Source organism: Gracilinanus agilis, chromosome 4, assembly GCF_016433145.1.
Source record: "Gracilinanus agilis isolate LMUSP501 chromosome 4, AgileGrace, whole genome shotgun sequence".
NCBI classification, from domain to species: domain Eukaryota; kingdom Metazoa; phylum Chordata; class Mammalia; order Didelphimorphia; family Didelphidae; genus Gracilinanus; species Gracilinanus agilis.
Window position 1 is genome coordinate 65,890,636 of NC_058133.1, and position 16,459 is coordinate 65,907,094.

Here is a 16,459-nt window from a genome sequence, read left to right on the forward strand (position 1 = left end):
TTAAGTTAAAATGTTGACCTTGCTATATGAAAAGATGATATATGTAACACCTAAGAACTTTGTTATTATTAGAGTAGTTAAAGGTTTATATAGACAGAGGCCTTGAATATGAGAGTTGATTATGTTCGAATTATCTCTAAAAAATGAAGGAATTAAAAAGAGAGATGTTTTGGGAGAAGGGAGAGACTGAATGGGGAATATCTCCTGACATAAAAGAGAGGTAAAAGGAAGAGCTTTTATGCTGGAAAGGAAATTGTGGGTGAGGTGTAGCAGGCAATATTGGAAAGCCACTCTCATCAAAATTCATCCAAAGGGTGCAGAAAACACACACACAAACATTCACATTTATATATACACTCAGTCATGCAGAGAAATGTAACTTACCAAATAGGGAAATAGATGGGGGAAGGGATAAGAGAAATGAAATGGTGATAAAAGGGAGGGTAGATTAAAGGAGGCAGTGGTTAGAAACAAAAACATTTTTTTTGAGGAGATTCAGGATAAAAAGAGAGAGATAGAAAGAAACAGAAGAAAATGGGATAGAAGGAAATAAAGAGTTAGTAATCATAACTGTTAATATTAATGAGATGAGCTCATCCATAAAATGAATGCAGATAGAATGGATAAGAACCAATAATCCCACAGTATGTTGCTTACAAGTGATATACTTAAAACAGAAAGACAAACAATGAGTTAAAATAAAGGACTAGAGAAGAATCTAATGTGCTTCAGCTGAAATAGAAAAGGCAGGGGTAGGAAAATCTTGATCTCAGACAAAGCAAAAGAAAAATTAGACCTAATTAAAAGATAATCAGGGAAACTACATTATGCTAAAAGGTATCATAGACAATGAAATAATATAAAAATTCATAGCAAGTTTCTCTGATAAAGGCTTCATTTCTCAAATATATACTGGGTAAAGAACTGAGTTAAATTTATATAGATAAGGTCATCATCCAATTGATGACTGAACAAAGGATATAAATGTGCAGATTTCCGAAGAAATCAAATCTGTAATTGTATGTAAAAGTGTTCTAAATCACTATTGATTAAAGAAATGAAAATTAAATTAACTCTGTTTTCCTGAATCCCCTCTAGCAATTATTGTTTGTAGAATTACCTTTTTTAGAATTTTGGCTATTAAAGGGAAAGAGAACTATAAGGCAGTACCTTTTAAATGTGCAGGTCAGGTGAAGTTTTAAGTTCCAGGAAAATCCTTGGAGCGTTGGTAGATGACAAGGAAAGAGTCAGTAGACACAGATATTGAAAATGAGAATGAGAAAGGATGCTCATAACTTAGCTTACTTCCTTCACAGCATTAGTCCCATCATTCCATGTCCAGCCTCAATCTACCACCACTCGTGCACCTCTGGCTTCTTAGGCATTTTTTTTCTTTCTTTCTTTTTTTTTTTGCTGGGCTTATTGTATCATCTAGTCTAAAGTCCTGGATTTTGAGATCCTCTGGCCTGAGCTCCTCAGTCAGAGACTCTACTCCTTTCACCTCAGAATGAAAAGGATAATTAAAACAAGACCAAAACTCCAAGTCCATTTCTCAGAGTGCTAAGGGGAGTGGGAGAGGAAGGTGGTTCTCAGGACCTTCCTTCCCCAGCTTACTACATGGTGAGTGAATGAATGAATCCTTCATCTCTAGATACACAGGGGGAAAAAAGCTGTACTTTAGTCAGGTAGATTTAAAGCAGCAGACAATTTTAGCTCATGGAAAGAGGGTTCTCACTCACATGGTAGGTTAACATTGAACTTCTAGAAGCAGGTCTCTAGGTATTGCCCCTGTGGGTGCCTTTGTTTTAGGTGAGCTAAGATTGCACTGAATGCCTACTGCATTATCAGGATCATATATGACTGGAAAAGAGGGGGTTAGGCACATAGCTTGGGGAAGGAATAAAGGAGAAATCTACAAAATATTAAAATGACCTAGAAGACATGATTTATGATTTTTATACTATGCATAGAGAGGAGAAAGCATTAAGAACTGGTGGGAAAGAGAGAGTCTCATGGAAGAAGTAGTCACTTAGGTGAGAGAGATGAGGTAGTATATATACTACATGCAAATGCCTGTTGGCAGGATATAAAACATTGAGTTTAGGGAACAGGAGATGGTCTGATTTGTCTATAAAACTTTTTGTAATGGGAAATAGGAATATGGAGATGCCCTTAATAGAGATAGAGAAGTCTGACAGAGAGATATATATGTGACAGAAAATATTGAGTTCTTTATTGGTCATCCTTAGTTTGAGAGACCTACAAACATTCAGAATATATCTATCCAGGAAGTTGATGACAGGTGATTTGAGTTCAGCAGGGAACTTAGAGTTAGATATAATGATTCAGGAGCAGAATACTTAGGGAGACAGACTATTGGAACTTATTGGTGCTGATGAGATATCTAAAAAAGTTCAGAGACAGGTTCTTAACCTGGGGTCCACAGACAGATTTCAAGGGGTCTAAAGGTCCAACTAGATTCTGGATTATAACCTAGGTCCATGCTTTATTGTTGATAGATATACATAGTTTCTTTTCTTCAATTAGAAGTTTCATCAAAGCAAATAAATAAATAAATTCATTTCCATGACAACTGTCATGATACAAAAGCCAGTCATGTATAACAGATACCATTCTGGCTTTGTTTTTGTTTTTGTTTTTGTTTTACCAGTTGCTTGATCCATTTACAAAACAGAATCTTTTGAATCAAGAGTTTTAGCTGATTTCCATTTTTCCTATCTAAATGGAAGACCCCAATTGTTATCTTACATTCTCTAGAGAGTTAGTTACTCAAGTATAGTTTGATGTTTTATAGTTCTCTACCAACTTTATATGATTTTTATACTTAGTAGTTGGTTCAAATGTCTTTTAAATGAAAGGAAGTGATTATAAGTTTCCTGTAAGTATAATGTACTTACATTGCATATGAAATTATTGAGGACCAGCAGCTGGAGAAACAGTTCCAAACTGGTATCTGTTTTGATCAAAGCATACCGAGTCATGCAATTCTATTATTTTAACACTTACATCATACATCTACTAGAAAACATGAATCCATGAGAATATGTTGAAAAGTCCATTGAAGCTCCCTGAAGCAAGCTCATTAGATTCCCTAAGGAATCAATAGAGGGAAGATTTTACCAGCCTCCCAAAATAACCAAAACAAGTCTTTTTATTTTAAAAAAATATTTCCTTTCTTATTATGATGAGCTGCAGGGTGTTTAAGATAATAAGAATAATATAATGTTTTAAAATAATAGAAACTACATTATATATATGTATATAATTCTTGTTGAACTTTTGTATTTTCTAACAGTCTTACCATGCTGAAGTCTTTCTTGTGTACCTGTAGCATTTAACTAACACAAGTTTGGAATACCTGTTTTTCTTCACAAGTTTCATACCTATCTCTAATCTCTTCTTTAATAATCATCACACAATTCTACTTTCATCAAGATTTTGTGTAATTTAATACCTATTAATTCAGAGTTTCTTCATTGAAGCTTTTCTTTTTGCTTTTCTTAGTGCCCAGCAAAGAAGCAGTCAGGTTCACAAGAAGAGTGCAGTTGGAAATCAGGTAGGAATTTTGTAAAAGAATTACTAACCGCATGCTTGAATGAACTGGAGGCAAATTGCTTTATTGACATTTTTTGGATGCAAATAATTTTATGCAAATTCTGCTTGACATGCAGCTTGTGTTTCACCTTTTAAGTTTGCAGAATGAAGTGCAGTTGTTTCATTAATTGTTTTGTGCTGCTAACAGATTGATTTCTTTTTAACAACTGCTATTTGCATAGCTTTTTGAGTTTTCACTTCCCATCCTCTATGTACTATTTGACCTGCTTATGTTACCCTTAAATTTAATTTGGTGATCACTGAATCTATGAGTCAGTTAAAGGATAAAGTGCTGGTGAGTACTTGCATGGGCTTTCTGGTGCTGCAGACTAGTTCACACGTTTGCACAGCTTGGTAACAGTGAAGGGACAGCTCATAGAGGAAGGCTATTATTTGATTTGCTCTTTGTCAGAATTTCTATTGGTTTTATGAAGATGTTAATTACAAAAATTGATTTGGTCTTTACAATATTCATTCTTTAGGCTGATTAGCTGTCTCTGACTAATAATAGCGCTTTGCAGAGATTGCATTAACAAAAAAGTTTGCTGTTTCTGTTATGTTTTGTGTGATAATGAATATTTGCATTGTTATTCCTTTTCAAGTCAAAACAATGAAGATTTTGTAACTAGTATAAATTTTCATGATACAGAGGAATGATTAATCAAACAAATGGGAACCTCTGTGACTAAATTTTATAATTTTCATTGTTTTGGGGGGAGAAGGAATAGATGACAGATTTTTCTCTAGAAACTTTTTTCTTAACTAAAACACAATTCTTTGCTATTTCAGGGAACCAATCTTCCGCCTTCAAGGCAAATTGTACGAGCTAAGTTCTGTAAGCTTTACTGTTGCTTTTTCATTCAGCTTCCCCAAGTAAAGTTTGTCTTTAACTAATTAACTCAACTAGCTGCTACTAATTGTTTTTAAACCTAAGCTGTCTAATCTTTAACATTCTCTCACTGAAATGAAAACCTCAAGAAGGTTCATCCCTTCACTGCTAATAACTTGCTGTGATTAAAAAGTATGAACTAGTATAATGTAAGATGCTATATTATTATGCCATTAACACTATGGATGCTTTGATATTCCTCTAATTGTCATGGGTCTTATAATCATTAAAATCACTAATTGTCTAAAGCCTCTATCCTTTCATGTTGTATTTTTTCTAAGGCATAAGTTTCCCCACACCTTATTTGTGATATTTCCGATGAATATAATCTATGTTTCTTGGAAAGGTGGACAAATTTACTAGGACCTGATTTTCTCATATATTATTGGCACAATTACCCAGTTTAACTAAAGCTTATAAAAATAAACAGCTAAAAACAATGTTAAACTGGGTGACATTTCCCGTGAGTTAAGATCTAATCCTTTTAAAGATAGATATAGGGAAAGAGTCTTGACTTCTGAGTTCTTTGGCATAGGAAAAGCTGGAGAACTAATATTCTGTCTGGTATGCAGAAAGATGCAGAAAGATGCTACGTGACATTTTCCTTGGCACAGGCAGAAGGAATTCTGCTGTTTTTTTTCCTTTTACACCATTAAAATCTAATTTTAATAGTTATACAGCCAAACCTAAAGATGGAATGAAAGTCTCACTTCCCATTAAAGTATGTGTACATATTATTTGAGAACAATCTGAACTTGTTCCTCATCAATTCTATATTACTTAATGAAGCTTTTGCAGGAAAAATCTAGGTATGCTAACATTATTAAAAAGAATAAAAAATGAAAATCTATAGCAAACTATTCTGATGAGATCAATATGCAAATCCAGATTTTTTTTCTCTATGCAAAAACCTCATTAGTGTTCATCCAACAAATGATAAACGTTAAGTATTTAGGATTAACAGATGTGATAGGAATTATGCTAGTTAGGGGCTGGGGGTACAGAAACAAAACCAAAACAGCACCTGCTTTCAGTGAATTTACATTCTACAATATGAATTGGCATCCCTCTTTCCTAACTTTAAAAATTCTCTCTAGCCCATAAACACATAGACATGCGTTAGAGTATGTGATATCTTTTCTGCATCGATTTAATCAGTATTGAGAGTGAATGAAACATCACGTGCAATTGCATAACAATGAGGAATATCAAAATCATCCCTGACTTTTGGCTAGTGTATTGCCACCTTTTAAAGAAGCTCTAAGCATCCTGAAAGAAGGAACCAGAGTGATCCTGTTTAAAGCCACATGTTCCAGCATCCCCAGCATGCCATTATACAGGTCAATGGTGCAAGTATTCCTTTGGATTCCTTTTTTTCCTGGCTTGACCGGAATGTGCTTTAAATAATGAAATGAAACATTATTATTTATTTATGAATCTGGATGTTTGTATTTGTGCCACATGAGTATGACCAATTACTCTGATGAGGTATTATGAGCTTTCTATTTTCGTCTATTAACTTCTCTTCTCACACTTCATCTTTGGTCTTTAATGCTGTCGTCTGAGGTTTTGACCTGACTTGGAAAGGTTTCTTTTTAAGCCACAGGTTAGTCTTATCTTCTAATGTTCTTGAAATAACCAAAGCAACCTTTTATTCAGTGGCTTAGTTAGCAATTTTGCCAAGTGGAACAAGCTACGCAAAACATATCCGGGATAAACAGCGTGGAAAGTATTTCCAAATTAACTTGAAACAATGCTCAATATTCAATCCAAGGTAGAAGAGTGGTAAGGGCTAGGTAATGGGGGTTAAGTGACTTGCCCAGGGTCACACAGCTAAGCAATATATGAGTTTGGATTTGAACCCAGGACCTCCTCCTCTCTAGGCAGCTACCCAGATGCCCCCCGAATTAACTTTTGAAGACAAATTAAGTTAGAGGGAAGACCCTTCAACATAAAGCTTCATTGGGAAAAAAACATTGCATGACATCATGAAACGGCTGCTAGGGAGGAACAGGGTTGGCAGGGCTCAGGAGATTTCTCCAGTGAAATGGCCTTGGGAGTGGGTGACCATTTGGATTAGGGCCATCCAGGAACTTCCTATTTTAAATAATTATCCTGATAACTATAGCTAAATTCAATTGTTTCTCCTGCTGTTGAAAGAATGTAAGTAATCTACAGCATTTTCAGACAGTAGTAAAGTCCAGCACTCTTTCTGACTCAGCCTTTGTTTTATACAATAATTTCAACTAGTAAGAAGGGGATCCTGAAGGATCATCATTTCTTAATTCTTCATTGCTTTGTAAAATTTATATTTTTATTGATAAATTTTTGTAACGTTAAATATTTTTGCTAGTGTCTTATAGAGTTTGACTGGTGGCAAGCATCTCATTTTGGGTAACCAGGTAGCACAATGGATAAAATCCCAGGCTTGGAGTCAGAAAGACTTGAGCTCAAGTCCAGACTACACTTAGGTGCTTTGTGACCCTAGGCAAGTCACTTAACCCCATCTATCTCAGTTCCTCATCTGTAAAATGAACTGGAGAAGGAAATGGCAAACCACTCAGTATCTTTGCCAAGAAAACCCCAAATGAAGGCATGAAGAATTAAACAGAAATGAACAACAAGCACCTCATGATTCATTCTCTTATTAGAGCCATTTATCTAATAAACTATGCAAAAATTATTTACATAATCACCTGTGTATTATAAAGTGACTTTTCTAATGAACATTGAAGTTATTCTAATTTTCTAACGAATGAACATTATCATCACATTGGCAGCCAGTCAAAGGGTCAGCTAGCATTATTAAGTTCTCATCTGTCAGACACTGTGCCATGCGCTAGGGATACAGAAAAAAAGACCAAAATGATCCCTTCTCTCAGGAAGCTTCCAATCTGGAAGGAAAGGGGTGGAGAAACCATGCAAACAACTATCTACAAACAAACATTTAAATTGGGAGGGGAAGGAGAAAGAAGCTCCCATTCTCTCCATCCTCCTAGGTCTCCCATGCAGTTCCCCCACATGGGCTTGGACTGCTGGAACTGGCCAAAACCTCAATCTCCTTTATGATAACAAATACTTGAATGCATGAGTTTTGAGCTAATTTTCCAATGGAGCATATATTTGTTTAATGCCATTGATTGATCCAACAAAGATAGTCATATCTGATAAAGGAATGAGGATTGGAGAATTTTGTTAGTTATTTAAAGTAGAAGAAGAGGATTGATTTTACCAAATGACCCCCCCAATATTCTTATTAGTAGTACTATGATATTCAATAACCAAATAACATGAAAATAATATTTCTTCTTATCTTTTGGTATATGGTAAAATCTACTCTACTCATTTTTTTCTTTGACTCTCCAATGATTACTTGTGAGTCATTCTTACTTTTACCTGCAACTTCCTTCTTTCTTTTGCTTTAATTTAAAGCAAGAATGTCAAGATGGGTTTGATTCACTTTCTCCAGCAATATGTCCATTCACTGGTAATTGAAAAAGAATCTTAGTCTGTGCCTTATTTACATTGTTTGAAGTGGATGGTGTGGACCCCTCCATACACAATAATTTGGAGCCTGATAGCCTGAAATAGCATATTCAACCAAGGGGAATCAGAAGTCCGAATGAAATTAGATATTGCAAGAGGTGGCGGTGAAAAGGAATTCTAGGTTTGGTCCCATCAGTGACTTTTAACTGTAACCTATTTTTCCTGAAGAGATTGTAAGCTCCAAGAGGATAAATTCTGAATCCTCTCTTTTCCTGGGTCTGACCATCTGGATTGTTACCTACTTTCTAAAATACTCCTCCCTGATTAAGATGCCGTGTTGCTGAGCATTCCACTAATGATGGTCTGAATATATTAATCGTGAATAGTTTATCTTCCTTAATGAGAACATCTGTTCCCCAAATCAGAGCTCCTGTCAGAAATGAGAATTCAAAACAATATATGTTGTTGGTCAGAGGGAAGCTGGGACAGTTGGGTCAGGTCTGGGTCCTTGGTTGTAGTTCCAATGTTTCTGCTATGTCTTACTGAGGAAGACCAGAGGGGAAAATGGAGGTTAGTAGACTAGAACCATTTCACGGGGCTTGTGTACTTGATGGTAACTTTACCTGACAGAGTCATTTTGGAGATAATTTGGAAGCATGGATCATGGACTAAAAGAAAGCCTTCCATCAATAATAAAGTGGTTTATGTTTGGCATTGTAGGGTTTAGTCCCATTGGATCTTGGCAGTTAAGATAATGAAATTGGAATAAGGAAGGGAGGACCTGAGGTAGATACAGTGGTCAAGCTTAGGCTTATCAATTTTTAGAAAAATTCACATATTGTCAGATTCAGTGCCAATGGAGAACTCAGGGCTGAAACTGTATTTTCAGCTGAAGTAATAGAAGAAGAGAATGAAAAGAGGGGGTGGAGAGTGAGATTTAGTTACCTCAGTGCTGCTAAGCCTAATTTGGAACCTAGGACTGATAGATGTCCCTGTAGTCAGAGAGTTCAGATAAAAAAGTGTCTATAGGCTATAATAGGCATCCAAAGAGAGACATCCTGAAAGCTTTGGTTCTCTGCTACTCATAGCATAGGGAATTATAACCCTCTGCTACATGACCTTGGTTTCGAAACTGTCTGTATCTAAAATTTGATGGACTATCATTGAGCTTGGGATCAACCTTGAGTCACTCCTAATACCTGCTGTCTTACTTCTCTAGGCAAGTTCTGCTGAATAAAGCTAGAAAATATTATAATGATATCTTGGCTGATTCTACTACAAATTTAGCTTACATAAACTCATCTGTGCCCTCATTGTACAGGGCAATCCTTTTATACCTTTCTTAATTAATTTACTATTCCAGTCACCACAACAGTTCTTTCAAACTCTGCATCCCTCTTCAAATCTCCTATAACTCTTCCTCCTCAAAGCCTCTCAGCTGAGAGTCTTTCCCAATATTTTTATTGAAAACAATGAAGCTACTTCATGAAAGGTCACTCTTTTTTTAAACATTTATTAATATTTATTTTTAACATGGTTACATGATTAAGGTCACTCTTTTTAATCTCACATCACTCAAATGTCTTCTGCCAGCAGTCAATAAACATTTTTAAGCACCTTGCTAATGGCTATGGATATAGATATAAGAAGTAATGATAGTAAAGTTCAAAGGGCTTACAATCTAATAGGAGAAGATAACCCCATAAAAGAAATAGAAAAGGAAGTCCCAAAGCCCTCATTTAAAGAGGGCTTCCAGGCCAACTGTCTTTTCATTTCACTCCTGGCTGTACTTTTTTGGACTTACTTTAATCCTGTGCCTTCATTCAGCCCAAACTGCTCTCCCTGAAGTTACTAATTATTACTAAATTGAATAGTCTTTTCTCAATTCTCATCTTTCTTGACCTCTGCAGCCTTTGACACTGTACATCAGCCTTTTTTCCTCCTTGTTATTCTCTTCTTGATTTTCATGAGATTCCTCTCTCTTGGGTTTTCTCCTAATCTGAACTCATCTTTCCCTTCAAACTCTCCTCTCTTCCTAACTTATCTATTACTATTTTCAATACTTCCATCATTCTAGTCATCTAAACCTATGTGTCAGTCTTAATTCCTCACTCTCTGTCACTTCTCATATCCAAGCAGTTGCCAAGGACAGTTGATTTTACCTTTTTCATCTCTCACATATAGACCCTTCTTTCCTCTAACATTGTTGGCATCTTAGTGTAGACCCTCATCACTGCCCATCTAAACTATTGCAACAGTCTGCTGGTTGGTCTGGATGCCATAAATGCCTGCCATCCTCTGTCCATCCTTTGCTCAGTTATCAAAGTGATCTAGCACCTCCAGTATCAGGTACAAAATTCTCCATTGAGTGTTTGTTCCCTTTTACCTTTCCAGTCTTCTTATACTTTATCCTCTTACCCTTGTCCCCATATCCTCTGTGTTCTAGTGCCAGTGGCCTACTTGTTGTTTCTCAAATAAGATACTCCATCTCCCAATTGTGGGCCTTTTTAATGGATGTCTTCCATTATCATAATGTTCTCTCTCCTCATTTATGCCTCCTGGTCTCAGCTAAAAATCTTACCTTTTACAGGAAACCTTCCCTAATTCCCCTTAATTCTACAGTCATTTGTATATTGTCTTCTCTAGTAGACTTTGAGCTGCTTAAGGGCAGTGACTATCTTTTATTTTTCTTTGTATCCCTAGCACTTTGTATAATGCCTAGCACAAAGCAGGTACTTAATAAATATTTGTTGACAGACAGACTACAAGGAAAATAAAGGTAAGGAGTAGAAAAAGGGGACGGAAATGCCTCAATTTTATCCATAAGGAAATTGTTATCATTTGGGAGTAAGATGGGGAAGGTAGAAAGAAGAAATCTTATAGCATTTTCTAAGTGCTGGAATTGGCAGCATGAAATTTTGTGAAAACTTATATACTTGACTGTCCCAAAATTACTCAGTCACCTGAAGGATATGAACCAAGATACTTTGTAGCCTTATATATTTGATCCCCACTTCATGATTGCCAGGTATCTCATTATCCTGGAACTTGCTTTGGTTGATATGTTTTTGGATAGTTTTACTTTTTGGAGTATCTTTATATAGATAGAAGTCTCAGGCAATATATGTCCTATGATCATATTGGAAGAATTTGGAAATGATACTTTTCAAGCCTGAAGGCTATTTTCTTTGATCTACCCAGAAATTTGATATTTCCATCATCCTGAAGCCAAGAGACATACAAAAAACTTGAGGAAACTCTTCTTGACATATAGTTGGACTGGGCAAGAACTTTAACTTGGACTTGGATTATACCACGGATATTTTCCAAAGGATATTTATGAAGGAACGTACTATAAAAACGGCTATAGGAAAATCAAGAAAACACATATGAGTTTTCTTCAACCTAAGTGATTTTTATTGAATCCAAGGGTGGAAAATATGTTTCCACATGGCTTTGAATATTATAATATGTTGACTCAGTAACTATTTTTAGTTCTAAGTTGGATTCCTCAACTCAATAAAACTTTTTCCATTTACATTTCTTTCACCAGACTGGTATGTATACATTTACAAAATAAAACATAGAGGCATAAGAGTATAATCAGAGCCATAGCTAGAATTTTTTTTTCCATGCAGGATGAAAGCAGGTAAGGAGATAGAGAAGTGGCACAGTAACCATGGGTACATTTATGCCTAAATAGTGGGTCAACCCTAGAAGGAGTATCATGGTAACAAGATCATAGGGGTTAAAGCTGGGGTTTGATAGGACCTGGACCAGTGGTGGACTACAGGGATGGTGGTGAAACATAGGGTTACTAGTTGCTGAAAAGAGGATTGTACATTCCACCTACTCCACGTTGTGGAGTAGAAATGCCCCATCCTCCTTATATTTTCTCCTTGAGGCAAAGTCCCATGTGTCTTATGCTAGTTATGACTCTATATGAATTATTTACATTACATACTAGGTAACAAATCAGCAGAATGACTTGAGTTTCCAATATGCTAATATTTATATGAGGAGTAGTGAAAAAAATAGAAAAACTATTCCTTCTATAGAAATATACATCTAAATTCTTCTAAAATAGATATGAGATAACTAAAAGTCTAATTATTAATTTAAGTTGAAATCTGTCACTTCATTGATTTACATTTTATATTTTCTAGTAACATTGTGATTGTCATCTTTATTAGAGATTATGCTAGATCAAGTTGTCATGTATTAGCCTGCTTTAGTCTTAAAGAAGTAGCAGCAACTCTCTTTAATTTGCCCGCTGACTTTTTTTTCGTTAGGTAGTTACAGAGAAATGATCACAGCTATAAAACAACACAATTTGCATTGTGCTTATACAGTCAATAATGATAGTACACATTCCTGGAGAGTAGATTTTATGGAATATTTTTGTTCATTTATGACTTCAACTTTTAGATGGGAGATATGTTCCCAAAGGGAAAAAAGAAGTTCCCAAATTGAAAACCAACGACAATGTAAAAAGTTAAAGAAAATGGGGCATCTGGGTGGCTCAGTGGATTGAGAGCCAGACCTAGAGATGGGAGGTCCTAGGTTTAAATCTGGCCTCAGACACTTCCTAGCTGTGTGACCCTGGGCAAGTCATTTAAGCCCCATTGCCTAGCCCTTACCACTCTTCTACCTTGGAGCCAATACACAGTATTGACTCCAAGATGGAAGGTAAGGGTTAAAAAAAACTTAAGGAAAAAACTTAAAATGTCAGCGTTAAAAGAAAATTAAATCGGGGGCAGCTGGGTAGCTCAGTGGATTGAGAGCCAGGCCTAGAGACGGGAGGTCCTAGGTTCAAATCCGGCCTCAGACACTTCCCAGCTGTGTGACCCTGGGCAAGTCACTGACCCCCATTGCCTACCCTTACCAATCTTCCACCTATAAGTCAATACACAGAAGTTAAGGGTTTAAAATAAAAAAAAAAGAAAATTAAATCAATTTAATTGACATTTGTCAAGAACTTTTGATGTCTATGCACTATGCTAGGTATCAGTCAATAAAGATAAAAAATATCTTATGCTATCAATCTATTGGAATCAAGTATAAAATGGGAGTAGTGCCTGAACTATCTACTTCTTAGGGTTGCTGTAAGAGTAAGATGAAAATAACATGTAAATAACATGTATCTTAAAGTACTATACAAATGTCACACCCCCCATCTTAAGTGATAACTGAAGTAGTATGGAATTAAGAAGTAGCTAACAATTTTATGTGAATATTGAAAATAATAAGGTCGAAATGATTTAATTAAGCATTTACTAGGTGAGAGGTACTGTACTAAGTGCCTCAGAATGGGACCTGGAATTAAGCTTGAAAGTTCATCATGTATACATTTTGTCCTTTTTGCCAAAGTCCTTTGCACAATTTTTTAAGAGAAGCTAGGGGAAAAAATCATATAATTCTGTGATGGGGCTAAGGCTATGACTCAGGACTCTGGATTCCCTGTTTCCTGAAAAACACTTAAATTAAATGAACTTTTATTAAGTTCTTCCTATGTACTGGACACTTTGATAAGTACTGGGGATGAAAAGGCAAAAAAATAGTCCTGCTTTAAGAAACTTAAATCTGCCATTAACTTTTTGTTGTTTGCTATTTAATTTTTATGAACTGCAAAATCAGCATGAGTCAGTGGTATGTCAAAAAAGCTAATGTAAACTTGGCATATATTAATGGAAGCATTATGCCCAGAACAAGGAGAGTGATAATGCCCCTTTATGCCCTAATCACATTTCATCTAGCTTGTCTTTAATTCAAAATGTCGCATTTAGGAAGGACAATGAGAAATTTAAACTCATCCAGGAAATTGCAACAGGGACAGAGGACTTGCTCGAAAGAATTAGGTATATTTAACTTGGAGAAGAGAAAACTTAGTGGAGACATAAAAGCTCTCTTCATATGTTTGAAAATCTGTCTCATGGGCAAAGGATTCAACTTGTTCTACTTGGCCCTAAAGAATAGAATAAGATGAGTCTGTCAAAGTTGCAGAGTGGTAGCTCTTAGCTCGGCATAAGGAAGAATCTCCAAACAATTATGTCTGCCAAAAAAAGTAGAATGAGTTACCTCAGAAGATAATATGAATAATTTACATTTATATAGTATTTTAGGTTTAACAAAACACTTTCTTCATAATCACCATGTCAGGTAGGTGGTAGTTATTGTTTTGTTTTTCTTGTATGGATAAGGAAATTAAGGAACAGAGTAGTTTGGTGAATTGCCCAAATTCTTACAGCTAATAGGTACCAGAATTGGGACTCAAACCCAGGTATCTGTTTTCCATTATATCATGCTGATTTTCCTATTTTTGAAGGTCTTAAAAACTTGTTAGGGATATTTTAAAGGAGGAGGAGTTCTTTTTTAGGTATAATTTGTACTAGATAACCTTTGAGTGCCCTCAATTTCTGAAATTCTGTGGTTTGAGGTTCTAGACTAGCTCAGAAGTTCCAGGAGAGGAAGAAGATCTATACCCTCAAATGAAAGGGTCTCCAGGTGGATTTCTTCTGGCCTTGCGATTAGGACAGCCCTAGGAAAATAGTGACTGTCTTAATATAGTAATGTAGTTTACCTTTGTTTTGAAAATATACATCAATTTATTTTTTACATTTGCTCACTTAAAGCCTAATAATAATAACAATAACTCAGTTTATCTTCATAACTTATTTATTAGACATCATGTACATCTTAGTTCTCAGTGGGCTGCAATTTCTGGCTTCTTTGTTTATTAGCACCATGAGAGTCAGTGTAACTTAATTGACAGAGCTGATCTTAGAGCCAGGAAGATCTGGATCCAAGTTTCACCTCTGATACAGAAGGATTGTATATCCACAGAAAAATTATTTAATCTATTCATGTCCCAAGCACCTTTTTAATACTGTGAGTGATAAAAAAGTGATGATCTGTAGTACTATGAGGAGTTTACTAATCTGAGAGTTTCCTGTATCAATAAAATCATAATTTCAATCTCTGTCTCCTTTCTCTATGCTGCATATTGGCAAAAGCAATAGAAATAAAAAGAACCAAAAGACCTTCTAGTAGGGAAGAGACAAGATGGCAGAGAAAAGGCAAAGATTTGCCTGAGATTTACAAAATTCCTCTCCAAAAAACTTAAAATAATACCTCAAAATATTCTAGAGCAATAGAAACTACAAAAGATGGATGAAGAAATTTTCCAAACAAAGATAGCCTAGAAAGTCCACAAGAAATATATATTAGACAAGGTTGAGAATGGAGCCTGGTCTAGCACAGCAGCCCAGGAAGAACCAAACACAAATTGAGAAGCAGACAACAAAATTAAAACAGCTATATCCAAACACTCAGGTCCAAAAAGAATTCCTGGAAGAACTGAAAAAAGAAAAATTTGGGAAAAGAAAGAGATGTAAGAAAATCATGAAAAAAGAGTCAATAAATTGGTAAAGAAGTCACAAAATACTGAAGAAAATAACACCTTAAAAAACAGAGTTGGACAAATGTTAAAGAAGCATAAAAATTTACTGACGAAAATAACATTTTAAAAAGTAGAACTGACCAAATGGAGAAAGGAGGTAAGCAAGTGTAAGCTAATGAATCTGTGAAACATCAATAAACAAAATTTTAAAAATGAAAAAATAGAAGAAAATGTGAAATATCTCATTGGAAAAAAACAACTAACATGGAAAATAGATTAGGAGGGAGAGATAAGTTCTTAAGAATTATTGGACTACCTGAAAGCCATCATAAAAAAGAGCTTAGACATCATCTTTCAAGAAATTACCAAGGAAAATTACCCAGTTATTATAGAACCAGAAGATAAAATAAAAATGGAAAGAATCCACTGATCACCTCATGAAAGAGAGACTAAAATGAAAACTCCCAGTAATATTATATCAAATTTCCAGCGCTCCTAGGTCAAGGAGAACATATTGCAAATAGCCAGAAAGAAATAATTCAAATATTGTGAAGCCACAGTCAGAATAACACAAAATTTGGCACCTTCTACAATAAAAGGTTGGCATTAATATTCTGGAAGGCAAAGGAGCTAAGATTACAATGAAAATCATCTACCCAGCAAAACAATATAATTATTTACAGGGAAAATATATTTTAAATGAAATAGAGGACTTGCAAGCATTCATGATGAAAAGATCCGAGCTAAAGAGAAAATTTGACTTTCAAATACAAGGCTTGATAAGTATAAAAGAGTGAACAGGAAAGAAATCACAAGGGATTTAATAAGGTTAAACTGTTTACATTCCTGCATGGGAATATCATACTTATATTTCCTAAGAATTATATAATTATTCGGGCAGTTAGAAGGAGTATATATACATAGAAGGCATGGGTGTGAATTGAATTTGATGGGATAATATCTAAAAAATATGGGAAAGAAGATCATAATGGGAGAGGTGGGAAGAGATAGGTGGAATGGAGTAAATAATCTCACTTAAAAGAGATGCAAAAGAACTTTTATAGTAGTAA

General features: G+C 35.3%; 1 protein-coding gene across 4 annotated transcripts in view; it reads left to right on the forward strand.

Moving 5' to 3' along the window:
- The window catches only part of DNM3 (dynamin 3), a 612,108-nt gene that overhangs the window by 231,806 nt on the left and 363,843 nt on the right, over positions 1–16,459 (forward strand). For 2 of the 4 annotated variants that reach the window (XM_044672207.1, XM_044672210.1), the window contains exons 13-14: positions 3,526–3,577; positions 4,405–4,434. In XM_044672207.1, the coding sequence (XP_044528142.1) occupies positions 3,526–3,577; positions 4,405–4,434 (82 nt within the window). The remainder of the gene's footprint in view (positions 1–3,525; positions 3,578–4,404; positions 4,435–16,459) is intronic. The other 2 variants (XM_044672209.1, XM_044672208.1) reach the window with 1 other exon arrangement.